Raw genomic sequence first — 24,925 nt, forward strand, 5'->3', positions numbered from 1 at the left:
GGGATCGAGCCCTGCATCGGGCTCTCTGTTCAGTGGGGAGCCTGCTTCCCTCTCTGTTTCTGCCTGTCTCTGTGCCTACTTGTGATCTCTGTAAAAAAAAATGAATAAAATCTTTAAAATATATATATATATATTTAAAAACTAGGAAGTGATATTTCACACTCATTTTTACATATTAGCCACGAAGTTCGAAGCCATTAAAACCGTTTCCTGGGCGCCTGGGTGGCTCAGTGGGTTAAAACCTCTGCCTTCGGCTCAGGTCATGATCTCAGGGTCCTGGGATCGAGCCCTGCATCGGGCTCTCTGCTCAGCAGGGAGCCTGCTTCCTCCTCTCTCTCTCTCTGCCTGCCCCTCTGCCTACCTGTGATCTCTGTCTGTCAAATAAATAAATAAAATCTTTTTTAAAAAAAGTTTCCCTTTTTATTTAATCGCGGATTGACTCCAAGCCTTGCACTGAGTTCAGCAGGTGCAGGCTTCACCTGAGAGCCGCCCGGGAAGAGGGCAGTGGGGATGTCGGGGGGTGCCCTGGGGAGGTTGCCGCAGCAGCTGCTGGCCTGGAAAAGGCCTGTTTTTTCCTACTTGACCTAAAATTTTTGAAAAAGATTTTACTTGTTTGAGAGAGCAGAGTGCACGCAGAGCAGGAGCAGAGGGAGAGGGAGACAATCTCCAGCAGATTTCGCTTGGAGCGGGGAAACCCAGTGTGGTATTCGATCCTTGATCCCACGACCCGGGGTTTGTGACCGGAGCAGACATCAAGAGCTGGACACTTGACCCACTGAGCCTCCTGGGAGCCCCCACTTTATCTAACTTTTGTGGTCCTGTGTCCTGACTTCCTTTTTCTGGGTGGAAGAAACAGAAACATTTAACACTGGGGTACCCAGGTGGCTCAGTCCGTCAAGTGTCCAGCTCGTGCCTTCCGCTCAGGTCATGAGCCCAGGGTCGTGGGATCAAGGATGGAGCTGGTGTGGGGTCTCCCTGCTCAGTGGGGAGCCTGCTTCCCCTCTCCCTGCCACTCCCCCGGCCTGTGGTCTCTCTCTCTGTCTCTGACAAATAAATAAAAAATCCTAAACACAAGAACAACCGATGGGCCACAGGTTCCAGTCCTGCCCGTGCATTGGCGGAGTCTGACCCTGGGCTGCCGCCCCCTCCTGGTGGGCTGCCTCCCTCTGCGTGGCGGCTGTGCACACGGGCGGAGGGGCCATTCTTGAGTGGAACTGCTGTGCTGTTTCAGGAGTCGCTGTCTTGGGAGGATGTGGCCGTGGACTTCTCCCGCGAGGAGTGGGCGATGCTGGGTTCTGCACAGAGACAGCTCTACAGAGAGGTGATGCTGGACACCTGTGCCCACCTGGCCGCCCTGGGTAAGACTGCTTGCTCCGCGTCCACGCTGTGTGGGGAGTGGGTTGGGAAGCGGGGTTTGTGGGGTGCACACCGCGGTGGTGGCTCCTGTGCCCGTGGGGCTCACGGTGCGCCGGTCTCTTCCGCACACACAATGGCCGCATTTCTCTGGTGTAGGATCATCCATGCTGATGAGATGCATCGGGCCCCTTAGGCAGAGAGAACGTCCCGAGTCCTCTTGGCTACAGAGTCATCATTAAAAAATTTCTTTGTGGTAAAATTACGTAGAACATAAGATCTGCCTTCTTAGTCCATTTTCAGGTGTACAGTTCAGCGGCAGTAATTATACTCAGGACGTTGTATAACTGTCAGCGCTCTTTCCAGAACCTTTTCCTCACCTGAGTGAGAAGCCCCACACTCACTAGGCAGTGACCCCCCCGCCTCTAGCCCCGGCTCCCACCCTCTCCTCTCTGTCTGTGTGGACAGGACTCCTCTGGGGACCTCCTGGGAGTGGGGACCTGCGGGATGTGTCCTCCTGGGTCTGGCTCCTCTCACTTGAGCCCCGTGTCCTTGGGTCCCTCTGCATCGTGGCAGGGGTCAGGGTCCCTTCCTGAGGCTGGACCGTGTTCCCGCCTGGGGATGGACCATATTTTATTTATCTGCTTGTCCATAGATGGACACCTGGGGTGTTTCGACTTTTCGGCCGCCGTGAACATGGGTGAGCAAATAGCACGTCAGTTCCCTGCGTTCAGCTCCCTGGGGTCCAGACCCAGGAGCGGAATTGCTGGGTCAGGTGGTGATTCTATGTTTACTTCCTCTAGCACCCTCCAGCTGTTTTCCACAGCACCGTCCAACCGGCCAAGTGCAGGAATTCCGATTTCTCCACATGCTCTCTGAGACTTATTTTTTCTTTTGCTTTTTATTTTTTATTTTATTTTTTTAAGATTTTATTTATTTATTTATTTGACAGACAGAGATCACAAGGAGGCAGAGAGGCAGGCAGAGAGAGAGGAGGAAGCAGGCTCCCTGCTGAGCAGAGAGCCCGATGCGGGGCTCGATCCCAGGACCCTGGGATCATGACCTGAGCCGAAGGCAGAGGCTTAACCCACTGAGCCCCCCAGGCCCCCTGCTTTTGCTTTTAAAAATAATCGTACCCGTCCCCCTAGGTGTGAAGTGGTGTCTCCCTGTGGTTTTGATTTGTATTTCCCTCATGGCTGAGGATGTCAAACATCTTTTCATGTGCTTGCTGGCTGCTTGTAGATCATTCTCAGGGAACTGTAACAGCCACCGATTTTTAATTAGGAAAATAAGATCTCCAGCTGGGTCAACATGTCCCCTCTCCAGTGTACTCTTGTCTCCCGCAGGAGCGTTGAAGAACCAGAGTTCCGATACAGGCACTGACGATGGTGACAGCACACTTTCCCCAACACAAGCCTCTCAGGCCATTAGTCCTTCCCCAGCGGTGGGGTGTCCACTCTTTCTACCAGTGGTGCCTTTCCACTGGGAACCAGGAGAAGCCGTGTGGATGGGGGCACGAGGAACTCCCCAAACCTCCTGTTCAGGTGAGAGCCAGGCAGGTACGTGCCATTGACTAGGGGTGACATCTTGGGGACTGTCCTAGATCTCTCCACAGAGGCCCGGACTCTGTCAGGAGAAGATTGAGGTCTTTGCTTGCACTTTCTCAGATGCCTTCGGTTCATCTCCAGCAACCTTGCCCTGTGCACTAGCTTCTGCCTCCCGCAGTGGGTGCGGAGAGGAGACGGCCCAGTTCCGTCGTGAAGCTCTACCACCTGTGTTTCTCTTCCCTCTCTGCTTTCTTGAGGATTCTTTCCCTCTGCTGTTCCCCTTCTCCTTCCTTTAGGGAGCTATTCCTTCTATATGTACATTTTTCTCCTGTTTTTCATCATTGTCCTGCTTCTTACCCTGCTTCCTGTCCTTAGGATCTTCTCCTGTTTTCCCCGTTGAGTGCCGATATTTGAACATGAATTCCCATGTGTCTTGCATGTGTTGGAAGGACGTTTGTCCCACTGTTATTAAGTCAGAGTTTCTTCCCTCTCCCCACCTCAATTTATTTCAGATTTGGAGACTAGTCTGGAAAGCCAAGAGTCAGTTTACAAGAAGGTGGTTTTGGAGGAAGAACCAGCCGGTGGCATGGATGCCAGAGAGCTCCCCAGAGAAGACTGGGACTGTGGTCAACTTGAGAAGAACCACGAGGACCCCCGCCAGCTTCTGAGGCAAATGGCGTACACCCAGGCGGAGGCATTTCCTCCAAAGGAGGCCACTGCCTGGCATGCGTTTGGAGAAACCTGTAGCACGAGCTCAGACCTTGCTTTATCACAAGGAGGTTTGAGAGGAGGACATTTCCGTGACCGTGACCTTGATATTGAGAGTTCGGTAGCCGATCCATTCTTAAAACATCATCGGGTGGGATGTTCAGACCAGAGGCCCCGTGAAGGGAATGAATACAGAAAAGACATCAGCCCAGACAGTCCCCTTGCTCAGCACGAAAGGACGGGAACTTGTGTGTACCCAGAAAGTAGGGAGTCATTTAATCGTAGTATGGCTCTTACGACACACAACGTGGTGGGGAAACCCTATGAATGCTACCAGTGCGGGAAAATGTTTAATCGGAGGCATTCCCTGAGTGAGCATCAGAGAATCCATACTGGGGAGAGACCCTATGAATGTCATCAGTGCGGGAGAGCCTTTACGCACAGCTCGACCCTCACGCGGCACCTGAGAACTCATACTGGAGAGAAGCCCTACGCGTGCAGGGACTGTGGGAAAGCCTTCAACAGGGTTTCGTCTCTTACCCAGCACCAGAGGATTCACACAGGGGAGAAGCCCTACAAATGCCAGGACTGCGGAAAATCCTTCTGCCAGAGTTCTTACCTGATCTTGCACAAGCGAACGCATACTGGAGAGAAGCCTTACGAGTGTAACGCGTGTGGAAAGGCCTTCAGTGATCGCTCCTCGCTCAACCAACACGAGCGAACCCACACCGGTGAGAACCCCTATGAATGTCATCAGTGCGGGAGAGCCTTCAGCCAGAGGTCTTCCCTCGTGAGGCACGAGAGAACTCACACTGGAGAGAAACCGTACAGCTGTCCCGAGTGTGGGAAAGCATTCAGCCAGAGCTCCTCCCTCATCAGCCACCAGAAAACTCACACTAGTCAGAAAACCTACAAAATAATTGACTGCGGGAAAGCTTTCTATCAGAGCAGCCGCCTTCTTGGATTTTAGAGAACGCTTGCGGCTCTGTGAAGTGACTCGTACCGCTACGGAAGGGGGGTTGGCTTTTGCCCCTCTGATGTTCCCCTTGAAAAGAAGCAGGCGTAGGTCACATTCTTGAGGAGGAGCAGGGAGGTCCGGATCTGAGAAGGGACCTTTACTGGGGAAAATTAACACTGAGCCGTGCCCGGTGCCTGACGTTTTGCAGAGGACTGACGCTAACAGGCAGTACGATTTTGCTGCGAATTGTCGCATTGATTCAGTTGTTGAAACTAAAGATACTCTGCTTCAGCTTTTGTTTGAAAATGAGTATTTTTGTTTCAGTATTTTACGTGGTCATCCTGCCCCTGCTGGCCCCGCGGCTCAGTCCTACCTCGTTTCGTGCCCTGCTACGGCAAAGCAGAATGTGCGCCAACACAGAAAGAGCTTCGGGTGCCACGTGGAAAATAAAGAGTGCAAAACGGTGTGTGCGATTCTGTTCAGGGAGGTCAAGATGTGTGTGTGAGGCACGGAGGCCGGACAGGGATGCGGAGGAAGGAGCAGAATTTGTCTGTCAGAATTACCCGATCGTGTGTGATTTTCCTACCTTCTGCCCTTCCGTTTGGTAGTGCTGCAACGGTCTTGACAGTCAGTAGAAATCAGACGACCCCGAGGGATGTCATGTTTCTTTGCCCTGTCAGGGAGGACCGTGGCCGCCACGATGGGGCGGATGCAGTGCAGTAGGTCCTGGGACGGGGAAGTGGAGCAGCCTGGGGTGGCCTGGGAGCGGTCCCCGCCGTGAGGCGGACCTGCCGGAGTGGGGACCACGAGCTCTGGTGTGCGTCGGTGTCAACGTTCGCTGGTCGCTTGCTTGCTCTGTTTCCAGCCTCATCCAGCTCTTACACGTGGCTCCTCGTTTAATCTGAGCAAGGCCGTGAGATGGGAGCTGTTCATGTCCCTACGTGATAGAAGGGGAAACAGAAATAAGGTAACTTGTCCCAAGTCAGATGACGGGAATGTGGCAGAGCCAGGATCTGAGCCTGAACAACTGGGCAAGGCGTGTGCCCCATTTGGGCGCAGGGGCGCGGGGGGCTGTGTTTTCTAAACTCTACCCTGGGAGCCCCCTGACTTCCCTCTGAATCTTCCCTCTCTGGGGAGCTGGGGAGGGTGGTCGGGTTCCAGCTAAGTGAAACCCGATCACAGTGGTGGTGTTGTCTTTCTCCACGGTGGAGATCCCTCATCTGGAATCCGGGTAGAGCCTACTGGGCCGATGGGTGTTTCTCGAAGGGATCTGTGGATGGTCTTAGCCGGACGCGGAACGTGTGCTGGGGCACGGTGTGTCATCTGGGGCAGCGTCTCACTTTCCTCCCATTCTGAGGACCGGTGGAGGGGGTGTCCCGGGTGCACTGTTTTTCGGTCTCGATCTCTCGCTGCTTCCAACAATTATTTGGAGAGAACCTGACCTCCGTGTGCCAGGCGGCCGTGCGTAAGAAAGATGAGGGGTCTGCCCTCCTGCCCATATGCCCCCGTAGGGTGGAGGTGGGGTGGCCTCGTGGGTTGTCACACATGCAGTCGCCCAGTGTGTCTCTCAGAAAGGTTCTGCAGTTGGTTGGATACTCTGCTGTGTCCGCCGTGATAGTCTTAATAACTTCGAACAGAGGATCCCCTCCTCTGCTACGATTTTATTTTGCAGTGAGCCTGGCTCACTGTGTAGCCAGGCCCGGGATGGAGCGAGGAGCCGGATGCGCATGAAACAGCTAACTACACACGCTACTTAAATCATTACGGATTTTGGTAGTGCTCTGGGGGACTTAGACAGGATGCTGCTGTGACAGAGGATACGAGAGGGACCAACCCCAGGGCCTTCTGAGAACCTGACACTTGGTTGGAGATGTGAGTCTGGGGCACCCAAGGGCAGTGATTTAACCAGAGGCTGACGCTCAGCTTTGTTTTCATGTATTTAATAATATACATATGTACAAGGGTGTCTGACCGGCTCGGTCAGTAGAGCGTGCAACTCTTGATCTCAGAGTCGTGAGTTCAAGCCCCACGTTGGGCGTGGAGCCTACTTAAAAACATATTTACAATGCTCGTTTTGATTTCTCTGACTCAAAAGTATTTTGAGAGAGAGTATATGTTTTTTTAAACTTTTGGGTATTTCAATACCCTTCTCCATCTTCTTAAAAACAAATTCTTTTTCTTGTCTGATTGCACTGGCTCAGTGCTTTAGTACAGGGCTGAACAGGAGTGTTGAGAACAGACGTTCTTGCTTTGCTCCAGATGGTAGGGAAAAGCGTCCAGTCTTTCACCACGGAGTGCACTGTTTTCTGTGGGCTTCCTGTAGATGTCACCATCTTTACTCGGTTTCTGCTTTCACCGTGCTGTGGTCTGAGAAAGCTGGTGGGATTTAGTACTGTTTAGCGGTAGATACAAGAGTGTTCAGAAAGTTCCTCGCTGCATGTTCTGTGGAAATGTTGCAGGACAGTTTCCAACCCTCCCCTTCTCCCGGGGTTGGGATTCTCACTAACACACGCTCTTGGGAGGAATGCAGAACACCAGGCCTCCTGACGTTTCACAGAAGGATGCTTATGTGGGCCGAACTTCTCGCCAGAATATCATCTGTCTACAAAGTGCTACATTTCAAACGCCAAGACGACGTTCTCCGAAAACCTGCGGGGTCACTCCATGCAGGGTGGGTTGTGGGAGCAGAGTTGGGTTGAAGGAGCGCCTGGAAAGTTGAGCACGGTCTCAGGAAAAATGAGGTTGGCGACAGGCGTTCTTGGTGCGCGACCAGAGCCGTTTGCCTCCGGTTCGGACCCACCGTGTGAGCTTCCTGCCACGGCTCTATCAAATCACACATTCAGTGACTTAAAACAGCCGATTTCTTTAAAAGTTCTGGAGGTCAGAGGTCCAAAACCAAAGTGCTGGCGAGGCTATGTTCTTTTCAGAGAGCCTAATGGAGAATGTGTTCCCTTAACTTTCTGGTCTCTGGAAGCCACTCAAACTCCTTGTCCTCACCATTCCCCCTCTGTCCTCCCTGCCAGGAGCACGGGGTCTGCCCATCTCTCAGGACTCCCGCCCTCTGCCTCCGTCTTGTGAGGCCCTTGTGAGGACCCTGGGACCCCCGGGAACCCAGGTCACCCTCACCGTGGAGCGTTAATCACTTTGCAAAGTCGCTTTTGCCACAGGAGGTGACGTATTCCAGTCCCCGTGATTAGGGCCTGGGCACAGTTAGAATGCCTCATGCCGCCGGCCACACCTTTCCCACTTTGCTCTATGACGTGGGGTGGAAGTGGGTTGGAAATCCTGCGAACCGGGTCTGCTGTGTAGACTCCCCTGACAGCAGAACCTGCACACGGAAGAGGCTGCTCGAGGGAGACGGGGTCTTGCCCCTTCTTGTCCCTGTCACTGCTGGCAGCTTTGAGACCTCAGTCTGTGAATCACACCCTACCTTGACTCACACTTCTTTCCCTGGGGGCTACTGTAGTTTCTTCCCTTTTCTCTGGCTGCAGTGAACATTTTGCAAGAATTCACAGACCAGCTTCATTTTTCACCTTAATAAATGAAATGACGTGTCCTTTATTTTTTTTTAAAGATTTTATTTATTTTTTAAAAAAGGTTTTCTTTATTTATGACAGAGATCACAAGCAGGCAGAGAGGCAGGCGGAGATGGGGAAGCAGGCTCCCTGCTGAGCAGAGAACCGGATGCGGGGCTCGATCCCAGGACCCTGGGATCATGACCTGAGCCCCCGCGGCCCGCACGGCCTCCGTGAGAGCTGCTTCCGGGACGTTTGTCTGAACACGCGGCAGGCGGACCGGAGCTGGAGGTCCGATCCCGGCCCCAGGCCTAGGGCCGACTTCTGAATCTAGTGGTTTCTGGAAGCTTAGTATTCGTTACTAATCCATATTAAGCAAAAAAGTAGATCATCATTATTTTCGAGCTTATTAAATTCATTCCATAAATCTTTCCAAAAACACTGTTCGTGAAGGAAGAGGCGCCGGAATGTGGGCGCGGCGCGAGCGGCCCGAGCGCCTCGGCTGTCCGGCCGCCCCCGTGGAGGGGATTCGGGGTTTTCAGGGCCGTCCCAAGGCGTCCCACAAACCACGTCGCCGTTTCTCCGCGGAAACAGGAATCCGCGGCCTTCGGGGCACCGGGCACCGCACACTGCAAAGCCCCGGGGCGCAGCAGACCCGGTCCGCCCCGCAGAGACGCCCCCGCGGACTTCAGGGCTGCTCCGCCCCAACCCTACCGGGCCCGGGGCCGCGGACCGGGTTAGCGACCTCCAGCGGGGGGTCGGGCAGGGGCGGGGCCTCCGGGTCAAAGGTCGCCGCGGCCCCCGCGCTCCCCGGCCTCCCACGCGGTGACGTCACCGTGGCGGGTCTTTGTTCTTCAACAAAGAGCGCGGGGCCACGGTGACCCCGACCCCAGGCCTTCCGGTCCCGTCCGTTCTCGTCCCGGCTCCGACAAGGGGCGCTCCGCGGGGACACTGAGTCGGGACCGCCCGGCCCAGCAGAAGGACGCGGGCTGAGCGCCGAGAGGCGGGGAGACGCCGGACCCGCCGCGCCGGGAAGGGGGTCCGCGGGGAGCGCGCGTCCGGAGGGGCGGGTCAGCCGTGTGTGTCCGGGCGGCCTGTCACTCAGGCGCAGAGGCGTGGGCTTAGAGAACTGTCCAATCAGAGCGACAGGGGCGGTTCTCGGAGAACAATCCGGGGCTCCTGGGTGGTGCCCGGAGAGCTAGCCAATCAGGGGCTTGGATCCGGACCCCTGCCCAATCAGGGGCCCCAGAGGCGGGTCTCGGAAAACTATCCAGTCAGAGGCCCGGGGAGAGGGAGGTCCCCGAGCACTGTCCAATCAGGCGCGGGGGCGGGCGCGCTGGCGGCCGCGTGGACGTGGCTCTGGGCCCGCCAGGGCGCCCCAGCGCACCTGCTCCGCGCGGCCCCAGGTGTCCCGGGCGCGCCGCTCTCACCTGCCCGGCCCGGGGGAAGGACGCCCGGAGGCTCGGAGCCGGGCGGGAGATGGTGAGTGAGCGCGGCCCGGGCCGAGACCGGGAGGCTCTGGCTCGCACCGGCCAGAACCGGCTTCCTGCGGCCGCGGGCCCGGGGGTCCCCGCCCCCGGGGGTCCAGACCCCAGCCTCCGCCCTCGGCTGGGGCCTCGGGGACTCAGTCCCGGGCCGGCTCCTCCGCGAGCCTCGGGGCGTGGGGGCGGGCGAGGAGCGCGCCGAGATCTGCAGGGCCCTGGGCTCGGGGGACTCGCTCGCAGGCCCTCGGCCCCAGGGGACCCCGGTTCTCGCTCCAGGAGCCAGAGTCCGGCGGGACGCTGCGCCCAGGGCCCTGGCGGCCTCCTGCGCGGCCGGCGCGGGGGGTGGGCGGTGCCCTTGGTCCGGGGGCACTGCGGAGGCGCCGGGGCGAGACCCCGCGGACGGGAGACCCCGCGGACGGGAGACCCCGCGGACGGGAGACACCCGCGGACGGGAGACCCCGCGGACGGGAGACCCCGCGGACGCGCGTCCGGCCGCGCCCCCTCGAGAAGCTCCCTGAGCGCGGCGTCTAGCGAGCGGAGCGCGGGCGGACGTGGCCGTCCGCGGCGGCGCGGGTTTCCGAAACGGAGGAAAGGTCTTGAATGCCGGTTGTGAGGCGTTTTCACAGCGTCCCCGCGCGGAGCGACTTTGCGGGGTCAGTCCCCCCGGAGCGGCGCGTGCGACCCGGGGCGCCCGGGGAAGCCCGCTGGGGACGAGGACGACCCGGAGAGCGCGCGTTCCTCCCGGCGCGGCCGCGGGCGAGTGGACCCTTGCCCCGAGCGCGCGGGGTCGGTCCTGGGTGGTCAGAGCCGGGGGGGGGGGGGGGGCGGGGCGGGGGTGGCCGTCGGTGGCCGAATCGCCAGTGTGTTCGCCGCCGCGACGTGGGGCCTTGTGACGTGGGGCAGCCCGGTCCGCTGTCCTCGGCGACCCCGGGCTTCAGGCGGCGCTGCACTGGCCGGTGGCGGGGGAGCAGTTTTCTGGAAGGCCGAGTGTCTCAGTGACAGTCGCCCCCGCCCCCCAAGACGGTGCATCTTTGCGTTTTCCTTGCGCGCGTGGCCTCCCTGTTTGCAGGGGTTTCCGTCCGGTCCCTCCGTAGCCTTCATTTTACGTACTTAATCCTGATGGGGTTTGGGTTGTACCGTGGAACGCGTGAGCTTCTTGAAAACGGTTTCCCAACTTCCTGTGGCTGTGAATGAGGTGAGGAAGGGGGTCTGGTGGCTCAGTCGGGGAAGCGTCTGCCTTTGGCTTGCGCCCCCAGGGTCCTGCGGTCAGAGCCCCGCATCGGCCCCTTGTTCTGCGCGGAGTCCGCTTCTCCCTCTCCCTCTGCCTCTCCCCCGGCTTGTGCGCTCTCAGTCAAATAAATAAATTATTTATTAATTTTTTTTTCAATTTATGTAGAATAAATTGAAATAAAAATTTATTTTAAAAGATTCAGTAATATAATTGGGTTTATCCTAACGTTTTATCCTGAATTCTTACTAAAGATCTACTCTGTGACATCCTGTATATACAGTTTTCAGAATTAGGCACCAAGGCAGGTGTTTCCGTTTCTGGTACTGTGTCTTCGTTATTTCCTGCTGGTGCTGATCGGATCTCTAGGATAACATCGTCTAACACTGACATGCTGGGCAAACCTGATTTCTCCCGAATTATTTTCGGGGAAACCGTGAGCTTCGTGTCATTTATACAGTCTTTGTTCTGTGTTCAACCTTCTTTTCTTGGTTTTCCTTTGTCAGTTATGTGTGTTATGTGTGTTACCATCATTTCCTGACGGGAAGATCTTTTGTGTATAACTGTTGAATTTTATAAAACATGTTTTTGGCAACTCTTAGGATGATTACAGGTTAATCATATAAATTGATTTCAGTGTTTTTTATTTTATAATAAAGCGTCAGCACAGGAACATGCTTATGACCTTGGTACGGTTGACACCTTGCAAAGCAATCCTCCGTGAGATGAAATCCGACCCTGGATGCAGACCTTTCACACCAGAAACCCCACTTGACGTGATGCCCAGAGCAGGGCCCGTCCCTCTCGGGAGGTAGCCGGCATGTGGAGTCCAGAGGGGCTGATCTGCGTGTTTGTAGTTCTGCCTGTGCACTTCCCTGCACGCGGGTGTGTTGTTACATGTGTGCACTCACGTGTGTTTCTGAGCACTTAGGCACCCATTTGCAGTGCGACCTACACGGCTACTTTGTGCTCTCCTATACTCGGCCCTGCAGTGGGTCACTTGTTTGTGTCTGTGTCCGCAACAACACAGACGGATAAACGCACAAACACACACACGTAGGTATATAACAGACCCCCTGGTGCCTTTACTGGGGCACATCTTTCATAGTACTTATGTTTGATTTCCTTATTGATCATTTTCCTCCGAGAATTTAAATCCACAGGGTTCAGAATCTTTGTTGTGTTCAGTGCCGGTAGGAGGACCTGTGTGACCTGCAGCCTGAATGCGTTTTGGCCCACGAAAGAGCTAGAAGTCAGACCCTCAAACAGAGCAGTCCTGGGTGAGACTCGGCTTTGCTGGGAGCAAGAGCGCGAGGGTGTAAGTGGACGAGGGCTGTCCACACTGCCCTGCAGACGGCCGCGTCTCTTCTTACGACAGCGGGGGACGCTGTCACAATAGCAAAACCACCGTAAGGTGTGGGTCCAAGTGCGGGTGTTCAAGGACTGTGTTCTGCGTTCCCTCTACTCTGAACCGGTGTGCGTATCTGCTTTGCAGAATCCCTAGACACACATAAACGAATGTGTGCAAAGCTTTTTTGCAAAGTCTTGCATATTTTGGGTTCTCAGTGCGCATTTTTAATATAGATTTTACTTATTTATTTGGCAGCACAAGCAGGCAGAGCGGCAGGAGGGGTGGGGGGAGGTAGGTTCCCCACTGAGCAGGGAGCCTGGTGTGGGGCTCGATCCCCGGACCATGACCTGAGCCGAAGGTAGACACTTATGATGGAGCCACCCCGGCACCCCCTCAATGCACATTTAAAAAATTAATATTGTGATCAAGTATTTGATGGTTTCAAGCTGGGTGTGTTGTGCTTCCCTGTCTCCTCCGTCTGTGGGGGTTGCTAGAACAAAAATGCTGCTGATTTGGTGTCGGGTGAGGCCCTTCCTCCTGGCTCACGGCCTGCAACTCACTGTGCCTTCCTGTGGCGGGCGGAGCGAGGGCGCCCTCGTGAATGGGGCGTCGTCCCATTCCTGAGCGCTGCACCCTCGTGGCCTGATCCCCCCCCCCAAGAGGCCCCACCTCCCAGGCCCGTCACATTGAAGTTAGCATTTAACATGAATTTGGGGGGCACAGAAACATCCGGTCTCAAACAGTCGAATGAACAGTTCAACAGTCTTGAACACCTTTCAGTTCACAGGTGCATTAGGAGGACTCTGGGACCCAGCACGGAGTTGTGTTCACGGCTCTGATTATGACAGCGCGAGGGTACAGGGCACAGTCAGGAGACGGGAAATGTCCTGCGGAGACCAGGGGCAGAGCTCCAAGGGTCCACTCCGGTGGCATCACGCAGGCTCTGCAGAGTTCTCCCGGCAGCCGGGCCCAACGGCACGTGGGCAGTGTTCTACGGGGAAGCTACTGAGAGACTCAGTTAGCAGATCTTTTAATGGGGGCTGGTCCCGAAAAGCCCCTCTGCGCAGCACGGCCCAGGGTTCCAGACTCCCAGAAGGAAAGCTGGTCTTCAGCACAAGACATGGTTTGCAGGGCGCCTGGGTGGCTCAGTGGGTTGAGCCGCTGCCTTCGGCTCAGGTCATGATCTCAGGGTCCTGGGATCGAGTCCCGCATGGGGCTCTCTGCTCAGCGGGGAGCCTGCTTCCTTCTCTCTCTCTCTCTCTGCCTGCCTCTCAGTGTACTTGTAATTTCTCTCTGTCAAATAAATAAATAAAATCTTTAAAAAAAAAAAAAGACATGGTTTGCAGAAAAAGACACAAGGGGCCTCACCTAGCAGCGTGGTGGGAAGCCTCCCCAAACCCACGTCCCTGTGAACCAGCCAAAGGCCAACCTTGGAAGGGGGACCTCGTAAGGATAAGGACCCTCAGGCCTGTTCAGGTGTCACTTCTGAACAGTGCTGTGCCTTTGGACCTTACAGCAACATCATCACCTGTAGTGCCCTTTGTAGCTGGGTGAGACCAAGCTAGGTATTCATTTTGATTGTACAGTTAAAGGGGTCCTGGACTTGCCCCATCCAATAAATCCCATTAACCAGAAAGGTAAAGGTCTTAGAATGTTAGGGGGCCGCGTTGTCACAGTTTCTGTATTTCACTGGTGTCCGTTCCCATAGGGCACAGCTCTGGTTGGAGGTTGTATCCGACCCGAGCGTCTCCCGCAGGTAAGAGGGTGTCCTGGTGGGATGTGCGTGAGGCAGCCCGGTCAGCAGGCCCCCACGGTGGCCGGTTTTAAGTAATTCAGTCTGGTCCTCACTCAGAGGGACTGCCTGTGGCGGTCAGGGTCAGACCTCTTGGTGCCCACATCACTCGGCCCACCTCGTCAGTGTGGATGGCATCTGGGTGACGTGCGCAGAAGGAAGCAGACCGAAGGGCTCGATTTCGGATGGTCTCATCGGGGAACGAGCCCCTCCTCACTGGCCACTGTGAGAGACCCAGCTGGACCACCCCGACGTTTTCATCACCTAGGACCTCAGCCAAGTGTCCTAACTCCGCCGTCTTCCCAGAGTCAGAGTCCCGTCCGGGTCAGTACGGTGTGCGCAGAGGCGGAGGCAGCCCACGGTGGGCCCCGGGGGCGTGAGCTTACCGTCAAGTTCAGGCAGTTGGGGATCAGCGCTCCCCGGATCACTGGGGCCTTTCTTAGCAGCAGCAAAGCCCAGACACCGCATGGTCAGAAAGTTGTGTTCCGAGTTGTGTTCCAAGCCCCTGCTGTCCCGGGTCGGCGTCCACACGAGCCACAGCTGGGCAGTCGTCAGTCCCATGGTCAGCAGAAACGGGGTTTCACAATTGCTCTTGGATGAGCTGAAGACTTGCTCTGAAAGTTCCCAGAGTGTGTCTCCGGGTGGAGGTTGCTTGTCTCTTCATGTTTCCCTCCTGTTTTGAACCTCCAGGAGGTAAAAACTCCGTTAAAAATAAATGAATGAATGAATGAATGAATGAATGAATCATTTGCTGCAGAGACCTCAGCTTGTTTCTAAGGCTTCGAGTTTATTTTTTATTTTTATTTTTTTAAAGATTTTTATTTATTTGTTAGAGAGAGAGATGCAGAGCGCAAGCACAGGCAGACAGAGTGGCAGGCTAGAGGCAGAGGGAGAAGCAGGCTCCCTGCCAAGCAAGGAGCCCGATGTGGGACTCGATCCCAGGACGCTGGGATCATGACCTGAGCCGAAGGCAGCCGCTTAACCAACTGAGCCACCCAGGCGTCCCAAGGCTTCGAGTTTAAATACCACCCCCTGTACCAGTGGCACCAAGCAAGCAGGCCAGGTCCTATCAGTACCTTTTCTCTCTACCCACGGGATGGTCCCTCTGGCGTTTACGAAATCACACACGTACAACTGTGCCAGCTTTTATCTACGCGCAGGTCGATAGCCACAAAGGAGAACCATTTTAAGGGGAAAAAAAAATCCCCTTCCCCTTTGTTCTAATCACGAGTTCATTAAAGCCTGTGTTCGTTTTGTACGGTTCCCGTAACACCCTGCCGTACACAGCGTGGCTTAAAAACTTGCTCTCAGTTTGGGAGGCGAGACGTCCGAAATCAAGGTGGCAGGAGGACTGTGCGCCTGCGCCTTGGGGCTCAAAGGTTCAGTGGCTCCCGGCCTCTGTTCATGCCTGCGTCTCCCATCTCTGCAGCCCCTCTGCGTGGCCGCCTTCCCTGCGTGTCTCCGGCCTCACGCGGCGTTTTCTCAGAAGGCCGCCAGGCGGCTTGGGTTGGGGCCTATCCCAAGGGCCTCGTCCTCACTTGGTTACACACGCAGAGATCCTTCTTCCAAGAAAGGCCACATTCACAGGTCCCGAGGGAGACCTTTTCGGGAGACACAGTTGAAGCCACCGTGAGGCCCTGGGGTTAAATCAGCATTTACGGGGATGACATCTCAGCTGCCAAGGAGGATCCCGGCTCGGATGCCTACGGGAGGGCGTGGCAGCCCGGCGGCAACCAGGGAGAAGAAAGGGTAGAGGATCCCTGCCCGCTAGGCCCTTGCTTTACCCCAGGTTTTGCTCCAGCTCTAGAAACTGATTTAACTCTTTTTCTCCCAACGCAGTGCAAACTTTTCATATATGTATATATATATGAATATATATGTTTTTTGCTCATCCGTCATTTACCTTGGTAACTTGGGGGGCCCCTTCCTGCCTGGAGGAATGAACAAAAACCAAAGACCTCACCAAAGCTGTGCTTTCTCTTCTCTTGCTCAGAGAGCATGGCCGGAAGCAGCCGGTGGATCCAGCGCCAGGCCTCCTGGGTCTGTTTCCGCCATTTTTACCTCGTGTCAGTTCTTGCTTCACAACAGACAGCAGCTCGGCCGCTTGCCCCTTTCCCCCACAAAAGGTGACTTCTACCCCCTGGGGCACCAGGTCTCCACCATCTCCTCCCTGGTCCCCCTCCTCTTCCCAAACAGTGCTTTTGCTATATTGCAGCAAGTCGGGATGTTCTAGCAAATTCCACCTCCGATGCCAGCTGTGATCAGTGTCTCCAAGACCACCCTTGTGTCCTGTTGGTCAGATCCTCATGATTTAGTTTTATTCATGGCTGTGATTTGTTACCATAAAACGATGCACAAGGGAACAAGGATATGGAGAAAGCCCCGAGGGAAACCAAGCGTCAGTTTTTAAGAGTTCTTTGCTGGCGGAGTCACCCAGAGTCACCCAGCCACGAGTCATGGGAACACATGGAATGTTGTCTGCTGGGGGAGCTCAGTAGACACGCGGTGCCTGGGGCGCCTGCTCCACACTTCCAGAAGGAAGGCAGGTTCAGTATTCACAATGTCATGGGCACAGAGGTTTAGACACTGGGTGATATCAGTCAAGGTGCTGTGAAGCCTGAAATCCACGTTCCCAGATACCAGCCTTGCCGGGAGTCCTGTCTAAGGATAGAGCTCAGGCCTGGGAGGTCACGCGGTCTGGACAGTAGATGAGGGGAGTCATGGAGGAAGCACTATAGATCACAGAGCATGGTTCAGCCGACTCGGGAACCTCCCGTTGGTCCCTGGGCTAGTGATAGGGGTTTCCTTGGGATTTCCTACTTTCCTATTTCCTACTCCATTGAATAGGTAGATTTTGGCATCAGAATGTTGAATGACAGTATTGGCTGCTCATGGATGTCCATGGGTTAAGGAATTAAAACAAACAAACAAAAAAACCCAACCAGTGTTTAAAGAAAGAATGCAGTTCAGTGGTTCCTGTGTTCTTCGGGGAGCAGGGGGGAGGGCTGACATGCTCATGTGCCCAACAGGGGAGGGACACGGAAAGGAGAGAAATTGAGAGTATGGCCTGCAGGATGATGGGGGGGGGTGCGGCTTCTCGCTGGAACATGAGGGAGGGGATCCTGCGTGGGCAGGCACTGCCTAATCCTTAATTATTTTATAATCTTGGGCAAACTCAGTGCCAGGTATTTTTGACTTCAGTTCACTCCTTTGCGGGGTGGGAATTTTAACCTTATCCTCAAGGTCAGCAAGAATACTCTTCCGTGGTTCTGGTGGAAAGACCGGTTTTGTCCTCGTATTACATTTGCTGTGTGTGTGTGTGTATGTGTGTGTGTGCGCGCACATGTGTGTAGGGCAGGTGCACGGAGAGTTGGGAGTGTAGGGAATGCATGCATCGGAGTGCTCACATCTGTGTCCTCTTTACTGAGCTCTGACCTCTCAATAACTTTCCATCCCTTTCCTGTATTACACAAATATATTAACAAGACTTCTTCCAAAGGAATTTTATCATTGAGCCAGCAGAAACGGTCTGTGTATGGCCTGGACTTCTGTAAGATGATGTAGTTAGCCGGCCTCTGCTGTAGGTGGATCCTATTAAGCCTCTTGGGTTTAGTGAGGAGAATGGAAGGAAAAGTTCCCAGTCCTTCAGTTTGTGCTTATTTCATAAAACCTCACCTAGGTTTGACCTGGGGCTTGACATGGCGCGTAGTGATGTCATGCGTAATAGGGAAGGAGTCAAAGTAGTTTGTGTCACAAGAGATCCATGGGTCTTAAAATGCAAACCTTAGTTTCATGGGCAGAGCATTTCTGTGATTTCTCAGTGTGGTCTGAAACCTTTGGTTAAAGAAGAATGAGACTTGATTTGGTTGCTGTAAAAGTGTAAAGATAGGTTCCGTGGGTGGTGGAGCTATTAAATTTGTGAGGACGCGAGTGTGGACAGAGTAAGAGATCCGGTGAGTGAGTCATGGAGTGGATTTTAGGTCACCACAGAGTCTTATCTGAATTCCCTGTGAATCGAATCTGGTTGCTCAGTGAGTCTCAACTTTCCTTCTGCACATCTCTTGGGTATTGTAGGACTCAGTGGTCTTTGAGGATGTGGCCGTGGACTTCACCCTGGAGGAGTGGGCGTTGCTGGATTCTGCTCAGAGGAAGCTCTACAGAGAGGTGATGCTGGAAAACTTGAAAAACCTGGCCTCAGTGGGTAAGAATGACCTCATTCCTTCACTTAGTCACTTAGAGAACAAGCATTTTGTGCACATCAAGCCTTTTTCAAGATTTGAACTGTGGAAGGGCTCCTGGGTGGCTCAGTCCTTAAGCGTCTGCCTTCGGCTCAGGTCATGATCCCAGGGTCCTAGGTTCAACCCTCGAATCACACTCCCTGCTCTGTGGGGGGCCTGCTTCTCCCTCTCCCATTCCCTCTGCTTGTGTTCCCACTCTTGCTGTGTCTCTATCACATAAATAAAATCTTAAAAAAAAAAAAAAAGATTTGGACTGTGGAAAGGGAGTATAGTAATCATAAGACAGACAGGGTCACAACCACCAGAGAGCTAGATCTGGTAGTTTCTGCGTGAGAAGGAGAATCTATCTGTATGGCTCCCTGTGTGTCATCAGTGAATATAGATTTCATGGGTCATTAAGGAGCCTGGTGACGTTTATTTAATCGTGAGAATTCTGTGCTTATGAGATTGCTTACCACCTTGACCCCTTGTACTTGCTATTGGGGAGGTCCTGACCCAGCTAAACCTTCTCAGTGCCCTTTTGACCGACAGGTTCCTTCTCTCTTTAAACCTTGTTCCCTTTTTGCTTTCAGATGATGACACTCAATTTAAAGCCAGTGGGTCAGTTTCTCAGCAGGATGTTTATGGGAATAAACTGTCCAAGGAACATAAAATAGCAGAGTTCACCAGAAATGATTCCTGGGCCTCTGTTTTAGGGAAAATTTGGGAAGAACTTAGCACTGAAGATCAGCACACAAAGCAGGGGAGACATCTGAGGTGAGTTGTGCTCACAAGAGAAAGTGATGTTCCGGGTGTGTTCTCGGTATGTCATGAGATTGAAAAAGCAAAGGAAACCCCTACAGGAGCCTAGATCAAATCTGTTTACTCACAGGACTTGTAGAGAAAGATTTCCTTAAATATGATGTTGATGTTGAGGGTTAAAAACATAGTTCAGTTGAAAACAATTAGGAGGAAAAGCCACATTGAAGAAACACGGTTTTCGTAATTCCTATGGTTGAATCCTTTTCCGCGATATCTGTTTACTCTGCCTTATCAGGTAGGGTAGAAAGCCTACACATTCACTGAAATTGATGAAAATGTGATCCCAATACTTACTTGTAAATAGCAAGAAATCATTAATCAAACGGTTGGTGTTAACCTGCTTCTCATTCTTCACAGAAATCACGTGGTGGAGAAACTCTCTGAAAGTAACGATCCGTGTGGGGAAGGCTCCAGTTGGATTCCAAGTGGTAATCTATATCAGAAGGCTGTTGCTGGAGTGAAAGAGTATGAGTCTAGTGCATACAGAAAAGTCTCTGTGCATCATTCCTTCCTCAAGAGCCACGTCGCCGTGCACACTGGGCACAAACCGTATCAGTGTCCGGAGTGCGGGCGGGCCTATAGTTGTCGGTCACACCTGCGAATGCATGTGAGGACCCACAACGGAGACAGAACCTATGCATGTAAATTATGTGGAAAAACCTTTCCTCGTACTTCGTCCCTCAACCGGCACATAAGGATTCATACTGCCGAGAAGACTTATGAGTGTCAACAGTGTGGGAAAGCCTTCATCGACTTTTCCAGTCTTACCAGTCATGTGAGAACTCACACAGGAGAGAAACCCTATAAATGTAAGGAATGTGGGAAAGCTTTCAGTTATTCCTCAACTTTTCGAAGGCACATGATAACACACACGGGAGAGAAGCCCTATAAGTGTAAGGAATGTGGGGAAGCCTTCAGCTATTCCTCAACGTTTCGAAGGCACATGATCTCACACACGGGGGAAACACCCCACAAATGTAAGGAATGTGGAGAAGCCTTCAGTTACTCCTCCGCATTTCGAAGGCACATGATAACGCACACGGGAGAGAAGCCCTATGAATGTAAACAGTGTGGGAAAACCTTTATTTACCTGCAGTCCTTCCGGAGACACGAAAGGATTCACACCGGAGAGAAACCCTACGCATGCAAGCAATGTGGGAAAACCTTCATTTATCCCCAGTCCTTCCGAAGACATGAGAGGACTCATGGTGGAGAGAAACCCTATGAATGTAGCCAGTGTGGGAAAGCATTCAGCCATCCCTCATCCTTCCGAGGACACATGAGAGTGCACACCGGAGAGAAACCTTACGAATGCAGTCAGTGTGGGAAAACTTTCAACTGGCCCATATCCTTAAGAAGACACATGAGGACACACATGAGGGAGAAACCCTATGAATGCAAACAGTGTGGGAAAGCCTTCAACTTGTCAGCTTGCTTTCGGGAACACGTGAGAATGCATCCTGGAGACAAACCGTATCAGTGCAAGCTATGTGGGAAAGCGTTCTTTTGCCACCTGTCCTTACAAAAACATATGAGGAGGCACACTGCAGAGAAACTCTACGAATGCAAGCAGTGTGGCAAAGCTTTCAGCTGGCCTGAACTCTTGCAGCAGCACGTGAGGACACACACTGCGGAGAAACCCTACGAGTGTAAGGAATGTGGGAAAGTCTTCAAATGGCCCTCGTCTCTGCCAATACATATGCGAGTCCACACTGGAGAGAAACCTTATGAATGTAAGGAGTGTGGGAAAGCCTTCAGTTGTTCCTCGTCCTTAAGAAGACACATGAGGATACACACCACCGAGAGACACTACTTCGGGGATGCGGGAAACTCTCCCGCCGATGAATTCAAGCCTCATGCGTCAGGAAATCCACACCAGGAGAGAAATCTTTCCCAGCCTGTAAATATGGTACCGCCTTTGTGACGACCTCATCAGAGTGGACCTACGGGCCGTGTATCTCCAGTTCTTTTACAGATGAACAGTTAGGGGAGAACTAGCTCTCCAAGTATTCTGTGAGCTGTCATTCAAAATTTTGCAGGTGGTGTTTCTTCCCTACATTTCCATAAATAAACCTTCTATCTTTACAGCTTGTTGGACTCATGGGGATTTGAAGTGTGTTTTTATTATGTAAGTAGTTTTAATTTCTTTGTTCTTTAATTCTTGAAGGGGTTTTCATATTTGTTGGGATTTTCTTACTCAGTTAATGTGGCAGATACTGGATATCACCTCTTATACAGTTTCTGCCTTACTGAGAATCTATGTATTTTGGCCAGAGGGAACTTACTGCCTTTTTTTTTTTTTTTTTTTTTTTTTTACAAACAATTTGCAGAGATTTTTTATTATGCAGAGTTCTTCAAAAGCATAGTCTCTTGGGAATTGTTATTTTCAACCCTTTCTCTTTGCTCTTTGTCCTTGCTTGTGACTAGAAATTGGACAGTAGGCTTTAACTGAAGAGCTACTCCGTGACCTTGAGCTATAAGATACAGAATTGGAGGTGGGTCTTCTGGGTTGTGTTGTCAATGTGGGAACGTTGGGAACCACGTTTCCCTTCCCTTTATGATTATGTGGTCAAATTTACCAGTAGCCTAACTTGGCATGGGATTTGGAAGACAGAAGTGAAGAAGCCATTTCTGTGTTTAGAGCCACGTTAAAGTGTGAGAGATGCAAAAGGGCTTTGGACCTCAGCCCGTTTTCTTGATCTTGGCACTGCCAGTCAAGGGTATCATGAAAAAAATGCCGTGTGCATGAGTCCCATTTTTTTCAGAGTTTTGTAGGCTTCCATGAGTCTCTCCATGAGCTGTGTATCAAGGATCCACTTGCATGGTCTTGCACTCACAATTTGGATATTCCTGCCAACCCTGAATGTGTTCTCTAGACCACTCATTCTGACTCAAGTTTAGTGCTCTTCTCAGGTGCTATGATCCCCCTTTTCTCTAGATTTTCCCTTTCGTGTATAAGGTCTAATTTTTCTAGTGAACACCTTATTTTCAGTACTTTTAGTGACTCTGTGGTCCTGTTTCTGCCACGAAAGCTACGATGCTGCTACAGAGCCAAACAGCACTGAGACTTTGCTAACCTGTTGCGTTTTCAAGTGTGCTCATTTAGTCCTTTGTGCGACGAAAAGAACCTTCATGTATTAGATTTTGGGAGAGCTGAATGTTGTTCCTTCGTATGGGCTTAACTATTATGTTTTTTTATGTCCTCAAACACAATACTGTGTTTTATCTTCAAGGAAAATCATTTGTAGTTCTGTCTTGCATTTTCACATCACTCATGTATTTACTGTATTACTTTCCTAAGGGCCGCAGTAATAAAGGACCACAGCTGAGTGACTTAGGGCAACAGAAATTTTGGTCTGACAATTCTGAAAGTAGAAGTCCAAAATCAGAGTATTGGCCAGACCCTGCTTCCTCTTAAGGTGCTAGGGAAGGATCTGTTCCAGGCCTCTCCTAACTTCTGGTAATTCATTGGCTCGTGGCAACGTAACTCATCTTCCCATTGCTTTCTGCGTGCATGCGTGTTTATCTCTTCCCGTGGCTTTCTTTTTATAGGGGCCACACACAGCAAGTTAGGGCTCACCCAATTTCGATATCTCTGTCTCTACTTATATGTGTGATAGCACTGTTTCTAAATAAGGTCACATTCTAAGGTACTGGGACTAGGACTTCAACGTACAGATTTTGGTGGACAGTTCAACCCATAACACTACCAAATGTTACCCTCTTTATCGTGTGCTGCGAGAACAGATTAAGAAATTCCATTGCAATTATGGATTCCAAATCAACTGTGATTTTTTTTAAGGTTTTATTTATTTATTTGACAGAGAGAGAGATCACAAGTAAGCAGAGAGACAGACAGAGAGAGATGAGGAGAAGCAGGTTCCCTGCTGAGCAGAGAGCCCGATGGGGGACTCGATCCCAGGCCCCTCCCTGGGATCATGACCTGAGCTGAAGGCAGAGGCTTAACCCACTGAGCCACCCAGGCACCCTCAACTGTGATTTTATTTTTTTATTTTTTATTTTTATTTTTTTAAAGATTTTATTTATTATTGGACAGAGAGAGAGATCACAAGGAGGCAGAGAGGCAGGCAGAGAGAGAGGAGGAAGCAGGCTCCCCGCTGAGCAGAGAGCCCGACGCGGGGCTCGATCCCAACACCCTGGGATTATGACCTGAGCCGAAGGCAGAGGCTTAACCCACTGAGCCACCCAGGCGCCCCAACTGTGATTTTATTAAGCATTATATGTTTCAAGTCTGTATTTCCAGGTGCATACAACTTAAGGTATTTTGTCACATATATTTATTTTTATTGTTACATAAACATCTGTTATTAAACTGATTTCTTATTCATTGTTAATAAAACCTTAAATAACTGTTTTGTCAAAAGTTTATAACCTAGATTGCTGAGAACACGCTTGTAGTCAATGAAAATTGGGTGCCTTGAATTCAAGCAGTTTGAGTGAACACATGAAGGGCAGTACGATATATCAGCCAGAGGCTGTTTGGAAGGATATATTTTCAGATTTGGGCTTGTGTTTGGTGATTGTTGAAGGCAGAAATAATTGGATTTAGCTAATTGAAATTGGAAAAGCAGCAGTCAGTCATTATTGAGAAGATGGGATTTTTAAAAAGATTTTACTTATTCAAGAGAGAGTACCAGTTGGGGTAAGGGGAGAGAGACGAGCAGATTATGCCCTGAGCACAGAGCCTGCCGCAGGGCTTGACCCATGACCCCTGAGATCATGACCTGATCCAAAACAAAGAGTTGGACATTCAACTGACTGAGCCACACAGGCACCCTGAGAAGGGGGGAATTTTTAAAAAATTTTTATTTAAATTAAGTTTAGTTAACATATAGTGTATTATTAGTTTCAGGGGTAGGATTTAGTGATTTGTCAGTTGAATATAACACTAATACTGATTACATCAAGTGCCTTCCTTAATCCCATCACCCAATACCCCATGCCCCCTGAAGAGGGGAATTATTTGAAAAGGTTTTAATTCCAACAGGTTACATACAGTGTTATGTTTGCTTCAGGTGTAGAGTGTAGTGATTCAGCACTTCCATACGTCACTCTGTGCTCATCACAAGTGCACTTCGTTATCCCCATCACCTGTTTAACTCATCCGCCATCTGCTCCCCTCTGGTAACCAGCAGTTTTCCATAATTAATGGTCTGTTTCTTTTTTCTTTTTCTTTTTTTTAAAGATTTTATTTATTTATGTGACAGATTACAAGTAGGCAGAACAGAGATTACAAGTAGGCAGAGAGGCAAGCAGAGAAAGAGGAGGAAGCAGGCTCCCCTCTGAGCAGAGAACCCGATGCGGGTCTCGATCCCAGGACCCTGAGATCATGACCTGAGCTGAAGGCAGAGGCTTTAACCCACTGAGCCACCCAGGCGCCCAATGGTCTGTTTCTTGATTTCTCCTTTTTTTCTGCTTTTGTTTCCTAAATTCCACCTATGAGTGAAATCATATGGATTTGTCTTTCTCTTACTTAACTTAGCATTATACTCTCTAGTTCCATCCTTGCTGCAAATGGCAAGATTTCATTCTTTTTTTATGGCTGAACAACCCATTGTTATGTCTACACGTACATACATATGTATATGTATATGTATGTGTATGTGTGTGTATACACACACACACACACACACACACACACACCATATCTTCTTTTTCCATTCATCAATCAGTAGACACTAAGCCTGCTTCCACATCTTGGTTATTGTCAATAATGCTGCTATAAACATAGGGGTGCATGTATCCTTTTGAATTAGTGTTTTTGTATTCTTTGGGTAAATACCTAGTAATGTGATTGCTGGTCCATAAGGTAATTCTGTTTTTAACATTTTTTAAAAAAGATTTTATTTATTTATTTGACAGAGATCACAAGTAGGCAGAGAGGCAGGTAGAGAGAGGGGGCAAAGCAGGTTCCCCACTGAGCAGAGAG

At 51.6% G+C, this 24,925-nt stretch overlaps 2 protein-coding genes across 2 annotated transcripts in view; both read left to right on the plus strand.

Annotated features, from left to right (window-relative positions):
* ZNF554 (zinc finger protein 554) overlaps window positions 1–5,032 on the plus strand; it is a 27,766-nt gene extending 22,734 nt beyond the window's left edge. Inside the window, exons 6-8 of the mRNA XM_059387622.1 lie at window positions 1,232–1,358; window positions 2,700–2,897; window positions 3,413–5,032. Coding sequence (XP_059243605.1) covers window positions 1,232–1,358; window positions 2,700–2,897; window positions 3,413–4,578 — 1,491 coding nt within the window. The 3' untranslated portion in view covers window positions 4,579–5,032. The remainder of the gene's footprint in view (window positions 1–1,231; window positions 1,359–2,699; window positions 2,898–3,412) is intronic.
* Window positions 5,033–9,423: 4,391 nt separating this feature from the next.
* Window positions 9,424–21,062, plus strand: LOC132009645 (zinc finger protein 555-like). Its single transcript, XM_059387672.1, has 4 exons — window positions 9,424–9,563; window positions 18,011–18,137; window positions 18,747–18,930; window positions 19,333–21,062. Exons 1-4 carry the CDS (start codon window positions 9,561–9,563, stop codon window positions 20,897–20,899), a joined length of 1,881 nt encoding a protein of 626 aa, XP_059243655.1. The 5' UTR covers window positions 9,424–9,560; the 3' UTR covers window positions 20,900–21,062.
* Window positions 21,063–24,925: the final 3,863 nt, after the last annotated feature.

The sequence above is a fragment of the Mustela nigripes genome, chromosome 2, assembly GCF_022355385.1.
Source record: "Mustela nigripes isolate SB6536 chromosome 2, MUSNIG.SB6536, whole genome shotgun sequence".
NCBI classification, from domain to species: Eukaryota; Metazoa; Chordata; class Mammalia; order Carnivora; family Mustelidae; genus Mustela; species Mustela nigripes.

What these genes read in the sequence shown, in the direction of transcription:
- LOC132009645 (XM_059387672.1), top strand. An exon ending in GAAAAACCTGGCCTCAGTGG is followed by an intron (nt 18,138 to 18,746) that starts GTAAGAATGACC and finishes TTTTGCTTTCAG; the next exon opens with ATGATGACACTCAATTTAAA. An exon ending in AAGCAGGGGAGACATCTGAG is followed by an intron (nt 18,931 to 19,332) that starts GTGAGTTGTGCT and finishes CATTCTTCACAG; the next exon opens with AAATCACGTGGTGGAGAAAC.